Here is a 7531-nt window from a genome sequence, read left to right on the forward strand (position 1 = left end):
TTATGATACTGAAATCTGGAAACATCCTCAGGCAACCATGTTTCTTTCGATAAGATCTGAACTCACCAATAATATAAGATTACGTTGTTTTGTTGTAATTACGCAGATAAAACATTCACTCCTAATTCAGGCAGGTGGCAAAAAAAAAAAAAAGTGTAGATCCATCATCACTTATAAAGTTTAAAGCTGTAATACAAATCAACCTGTTCATACATGGCCACTATTACAACTATCCCTTCCTAACATCACTCTGCCTTTTTAAAATCAAAACTAAAGATATGGTTAAAATCTACTCCAATGTGTACCCATGAATTATATTTTTTATAGATGGACTTTAACTTGGTTATAGTGTTTTAAACGTGTGTGATTATACTGTTTGTTTAAGATTGTTAGGAATAATTATTGTTTTAATATTTTTATTGCAAGTAAACTATGTATGAAGTGTTATCCATTTGTGAGTTTTTTTGGGGGAATGTTGGGTCTCTAAAACCTGAAGAGTACGGTTTAGAACCTGCTCTAAGTGTAAAGTGCCTTGAGATTACTTTGTTGTGATTTGGCTATTGAGTAAACCCAAGCACATTTACATTGGTGCTGCTATGATGATTAATGTCCATTGTCCCCTATAAATAAACAGATACAATTAATATAGATGCTTCTAATGGGAGCGATGGAGGACAAAATCCAATCATATTCACATTTTATTTCAGAGTTGATCTTAAGTTGATATGAGGCTTCAGCAGTCTGTGTTAATCAGATCAAAGTTACAGTTTTTTAGTGCAGAATTCCCTCTTTTTGTTTCTGAAATCATTAACACAAAGAATGAATTTGGCTATTTTGACTATTGTTTTATTGGATTTGGAAAATTGGATAACTATCCTTATACCTTTTATACAATAGAACAACAGCTAAACATTACTTTGAAATTGTGTCACTTCATTGTTGTTGATATGTAGTAAAAAATGTTACAAGAGTTGACGTAACCTTGAATAAGGAATTAATTATTTACCGAAGTGAATAAATAAATTAGATGTTAGTATTGTTAATGGGACAGTTGCAGCTCAACAAGCTGGATCAATATTTCTCTTATCCAGCACTGCAGCAGTACCACCTCATAACCCACCAGCTGACCTGGTACGAGGCCCAGAACTACTGCAGAGTAAAGTACACGGACCTGGCCACCGTCAACAACATGGACGACGAGAACTACCTGGTCAAGACGCTGGGCAGTCATGTGACATACAGCTGGATCGGGCTCCAGAAGGGGTCGACTGACAGGTGGATGTGGTCCGACGGCAGCGGCAAAGCTCAATTCACCAAGTGGGCAGAGGGTGAACCAAATAACGTGGGAGGCAATGAAGGGTGCACTGAGATGAATGAGGAAAGCGAGTGGGTTGACATACAGTGTGAAGACAGCAAACGTTTTATGTGCTATAAACGTGAGTGTGAATTTTTTTTTTTTTTTTTTACAGCACACAAGATATGAAGAAAATATGTTTGAAGCAGATGAGGATCAAACAAACTGCAAAAAACATCATAAACTAAAATCCCAGTGTAAACAAAACATGGCAGTAGTCAATATTCTTCTCTGGCTTCCATAATTATGACCAAACCAATCTGACATCAGTTACTATCTGGAGCTATAATTAAATTACACTTATTAATACTATATTACAACCAGTGTTGAGGAGTAACTAGTTTCATGTAAAGTCATTGAATTACAAAATAAATGTAACTGTTACAGTTACTGAGAAAAAATGTGTAATTAAATTACAGTTACTTATGGAAATTTTAATGATTACAAAGGAGGTTACATCTGAAGTCAGACCTTTCAGATTTCACTGTTTTATTGTTTTATATTTAACATGTTACTAAATACATATATTGCTGTTTTTAATTCTTTGAAATCAATATTCTTTTATATTTTGTAAATAAATCATGACGTGGGCTTATTTGGAGCATTTCATTTTATATTTTCATCTTCATTTTATATTCCAAAATCTACATGAACTAATGAAAACATTTTCAAATGAGATATAAATCTTGCTTCATAAGAAATGATCTACCTTATAAATCATGTCAGTATCCATGAAAAACACTGAACTTGGATTTTGGAGCTTAATGGGAACACTTACCCTAACAGCTGAAAACATTTGTTAGAAAATTAGAAAAGTAATCAAATGGAATAAGTTACATTGCTTTGATTAAGTAATTGAAATAGTTGCATATTACATTTTAAATAAAGTAACTAGTCAACTGTAACCCATTACATTTCCAAAGTAACCTTCCCAACCCTGATGACATCGTATATCAATAATGATAATAATTGGAGCGGCTTAGGCTCTTTTTGTCCCCTGGTACTGGTATAAAGATTATTGTCTTCTCTATTGATGCTTGAATATTTAAAAGAGCTACCTCCTGCTTGCTTTGCAAAAGAAAGACCTGACATTCACTTTTTTTTCTGCCCTTCTCTACGTCTCTTTAGGTCAGGATGGCAAGGAAAGGTATGTGTATTACCTGAACAAATATACCTGGGCGAAGAGTCAGGATATATGCAGAAATAAGCACACTGACATGGCCACTGTAATGAACAACGCGGATAATTCAGCGGTTTCTGATTTGGTCCAGAAGCGCTTGCCCGATAGTATATGGATCGGCCTGTTCAAAGATAAATGGATGTGGTCCGATGGAAGAGAAACCTCCTTCAGGTACTGGCTGCCAGACTCGCCTTATCGGGGAAACTGTGCTTCTGTTGTAGTGTCACAGCAGGGGCGCTGGATTGAAAATGAATGTACCCAGACAACCCCATTCGTCTGTCAGGGTGGTAAGTTACTGAAATGATGTTGTTTGGTCACATGTCAAATGCTGTGTAAAGTGTTTCAGTACTATTTTTCAAATTCTACTTAAAATCATGTTAGGTTTTTTCTGATAGATAATGTATTATTTGTATCTTTGCTAAAAAAGGGCCCTGTTTTGTTGGATAGTACGATTCTCCTCCTGCCGTGGTTTCACACTATCCCACTGATTGACCAAATTCATGAATTATGATATTTTAAAAGGTTAGCTTTGTAAATGTTTTATGTCGAAGCAAACACAATTGTTACACCTCTAGGATAGTGAGTAACAATGAATGTAAAGAAACTCCACAGAGCACCTTTACATGATTATTTTACTCAGAAAACATGTAGATGAGGTGAAAGTCCTTTTCTCAGCCCTGAAAAGCGGCTGCACATCTTCAGCTCTGACTCCAACTATTTCCATAAATATTACAGTACGGTGAGGAGAGGTTGAACCTGAAAGACGAAGCACAGGGCCCCAAAAATCCAATTACTTCTGCTTATGAAGTTTAATGGCCGTAACCACATAGTAATAACTCTGAACAACACCCATTTTAATTGATTTCACTTCATTATTAGACTTTTTTGCAAACGACAAAACTCATTTATTACATCAGACATTATGAAGAGGTTGCTGCAGGGCAACCAATTTAATACTCATTTTCACATTCAGTGCTTAGTCGACACAGATGCATTACCTAAAAACAGACTCTGATTCAACAATTTGACGTGAAGAGAACAAAAATGAAGAGATGAAGAATATTTAGATTTTTATTTTATGGAATTTGCAAGAGATTACTATTGAAAGATTTTAGTGTGTAAATCCATCCATTGTAATGAGTTTTGAAAAGTGAAAGGGGTTTATGTCACCAGTCTCAATCCTTGCTCAAAACTGCCAAAAGTAACTACAACCTTTCACTGTTTTCTGCTGAGTCATCCAACAAGAGCTTTTCCATCAGTGATCACTGACTGTATGAATATTTGTTGGGTTACTGCAGATCTCAAAGTAAAGAAGATGGTAATAAGGCTGAAGGTTCGCTCTGATGTGGATCCCAATGACTCCACAGTCACCAGCGCACTCCTGAAAGAGGTAAAACAATTGAATCGACAAATGCTTAATATGAATATCTGTATTGAAAGAGAGAGAAATGAGACTGTATGTGTTATCATTGGTAATGGTACCCACTGTCAACATGATAATGAAATACCCATAAAATTCCTGCTTTATGTTAAAGATAAAGTGAAGTAAAAATGTTGTTCGATATGGCTTTATAAACCTTATTTACCTCATGGCCTTATATATTTTACTATACACTGTATTACAGTTACAGATAAAGTTGTACTTTGTACTGTTGTTTTCCCTCAGTTGGAGAAGAGCCTGAGGCATGAAAGTCTGACTGATTTCAAACTGACCTGGCGAAATGGCAAAAATGGACTCATCCTCCAACGTGATGAGCAGTTGGAGGTTGCCTAAAATGATGGTGAGTGTAGCGTTCATAAACCCTCCACCTATCAGCCTCCTATCACTATCAGCAGTCATCAGCTGAGATGATCCCACTTGAATAAACAAGAAGAGATGAGAGAAAGAAAACCAAACCAGCAACAGTACGTTAAGTTTTGGGTCGAGACAAATCCTCAAAGTACACAGCTGAAAACACTCTTGAAATGCACAAGAATTGGTTAAAAATTGCATCAACTGAATCAATAAATGTGCATAACAAACACATTTAGTCCCTTGATTAGAGGATAATCTTGGTTCTACTTCATCATTCATAAGCCAAATGTTGGGTCCCAAAAAACATGACTTAGTTGGAAAAAATTCTCAAGTTTGAACAGCCCAGTCAGCCAATATATAAGGTTGGCATTGTACATTTCTGCAAAGCCCAGATACGTTTAATCTCAATATGTTTAATTAAGCGTATCAATATTTCCAAATTATGTATCATAGGGAAAGTGATGACATCTATTTGAGCTCACTTCCATGTAAGGAGGAGGCGGGTTGGGTGGTTGGCTAGAAAGTAAGTTGAATGGCACGAGGTTGCAAAAGCATCAAAGCAGCAGAGACCACTAACTTGTTTCCCTCTGCCCAGACATTTGCAGCTACTTTTCAGGTTAATAAAACTGGGTATTTTAACCCAAACCTTAATCTTTTCCTAATCTTAATCTTTCCCTAAGCCTAACCAAGTGGTATTTGTACCTAAACTTAACCAGACCTAAACCATAGCGTTGTCTCACCATATTCAGCTGATAACAGCCAATTAATGTAGCATTAAATGACAGACAAAAAGCTTAAAAGGTGATCAAAATTAATTCGTAGAGACTGAAACGTATATTTGGTGTTGCAGAAACGTACGTTACCAATCTTTATTCCAGCAATTAGGTTGAATTTGAAATACAGATCATGACTGGGGCAAATATTCATTAATTTAATCACACTAATTTTTCCTTAGAAACTGATTGTGTATTTGAACAGCAGACAGTTAGATTCTTTTTCTTCTCTTTTTAGCATCATTAAAATGCCCTTCACCTGCTTTGAAAACAAAATCTTTTTATTCTCTATCAAATACTTTTCTAAAACATTTTTTTTTCTAATTGCAGGATACTAATTGTTAAGCAGAGCTGCCCACGTCCAACTGTTAAGAGTTCAAGTTAACTGAGGAGTGAGTTGTGCTGTTGAATAACTGAGTGATAAATATATAGCTAAAGTATAGCTTAAGTGTAATATGTACTGTTTATATACCTATAAGTGCCTTTAAGCTGTAATGAATTAAATCAAATATTTCAGATAGTCAATTTCGTTGTCAAACTTGTTGCTATATTTGCATTTTTGCTTATATACGTGAGCTTATGCTGTGATTTATGATGGTAGACAAATACAAACAGGATCCTTTATTTGAATCTAAACCTGTGTTTCAGAGATATGAGGGTTTAACCTGTTGCTGATGATGGTGCCTGTTTTTTTCCATCCTGATAGAAATTGTGTACATGCTTTACGGTACAGTTGTAGCCAAATACCTACAGACCACACCTTCACTCACCACAGTGTGTTTGCATATTATACAAATGTAAGCCTGATATCCACATAGAGCAAGGTAACAGACAGCGGTCACAGAGGATCTGATGAGGTAACACTAATAACAATTTTAAAACATGTATATTTCCACTCGATCTAATTTTTGTAAAGACAGAATGTGAGGTTGTATCTTGTTTTTTTATTCTATCTTTGCAGCCATGGATCGTAAAGCTGTCTTTTGTACAAGAAAATCTGTTTAAAAAGTGTTAAATTAAAATCACTAAGGTTTTTATCACTTAAGTCTGTTCATGGGTTTAAATTAGGGTCATATGTATTGTAGCTGTGTATCACCATATCTGCATGTGAGAAACAAATAGATTTAGCGTTTGAATCCTTCAGGAGATCTGTAGCTGTGTGTGACATTTTGTGAATGAATGAAAACATTGATAATTTTTATGCATAGATTTACACAAGGTTTGCAGTTACACATCTGTTTGCGGGAGAGAAAAAAAACACTTTCACACCAAAGCAGTTCCAGTGCTGGTTCGGGGCCAGTGCTTAATTTGGAACCGGTTTTACTGTTCACACCAGGCGGGGAGTTCCGGTCCTCTGAAATGAGGCCAACACGGAAGTAATTTAAAACTGCATTCTATCAAAAGGCCACTAGGGGGCGACCGTTTTGGTGTCAAAAGGACTTCCGTCTCTATACAAGTCAATGGAGAATTCACCAACTTCTCACTTGATTTATAACCTCAGCTGTTGTGTTTCCAGCAGAGTAGGACCCAGATAGGACCCACCGGACTCTGACGGTGACGTGACAGAGGCGACTCGCGAAAACATAACAGAGAAAATGGAGGTAAACCTCGTTTATGGTTTGTGTGTTTGTGTACATGGCGGTGGACACTATGAAATTTTTTGTGATGATGTTGTGCAGCGTCAATGTTGCATGATGTATGCACATTAGCACATACGCTTGCACGTAAGTTTCACATGTGTACGGATGATGTAAAGACAGCGCTTTTGTTAAAGCATATAGTCCACTCTATACAGTCCATCTTTGGTGCAATCACAGCAAAGCAAAAATTAAAAAGTCATTTATTGCCATTTGTTTTAGTTGATGTGAACCTGTGGATGTGTCTAAAAATAAAGTTTTATTTCAATAACGTTAGTAGTTTGATATGCTATACAAATTTGATTAATTTTGGCAATACAGGACCGAAAGTATTAGTTTGAGGACGTTAGGATTTTATTATTGTTCATGCATAGGGAAAAGGAAATAGCTTCTTACACTGGTGAATTAATTGTATTATACAGTAAAATAAACCCATTGTCCATATGAGGACATTAGTTTTTTCAAAAACTACTTCCTGTTCAAAGACGATGTTTAGGTTTTGTACTTATCAGGTCCTCCTAATGCCAAATATCAATCTTGTGTCTCGGGAGTTTAAAGCACAAATTTGACTCAGTAATGGATAAATGTACAAATATAACTGCATATTGTACCTCATTTAAACCATACTTATTAAGGTAAAAGTACTGACTTTGAAAAATTCTCAAACAAAAAAGTAACGTGAATACTTGTAATTCGTTACTTCCACCTCTGCTTACTGTTATTTATTTGTATGTGTGTTCTTTTTGGAAAATTGTTAATAAGGACCAAAATAAGTCACTGCAACTATTACTA

The 7531-nt window shown here is 35.7% G+C and overlaps 1 protein-coding gene across 1 annotated transcript; it reads left to right on the top strand.

The window, feature by feature from the left end:
• The first annotated feature begins 1042 nt into the window (after positions 1–1042).
• LOC134006330 (macrophage mannose receptor 1-like) lies at positions 1043–4308 on the top strand. The gene is made up of 4 exons (XM_062445416.1): positions 1043–1442; positions 2483–2821; positions 3833–3924; positions 4201–4308. The coding sequence occupies exons 1-4, from the start codon at positions 1043–1045 to the stop codon at positions 4306–4308; spliced, it is 939 nt and encodes a 312-aa protein (XP_062301400.1).
• Positions 4309–7531: the final 3223 nt, after the last annotated feature.

The sequence above is a fragment of the Scomber scombrus genome, chromosome 23 (genome assembly GCF_963691925.1).
Source record: "Scomber scombrus chromosome 23, fScoSco1.1, whole genome shotgun sequence".
Lineage (NCBI taxonomy): Eukaryota > Metazoa > Chordata > Actinopteri > Scombriformes > Scombridae > Scomber > Scomber scombrus.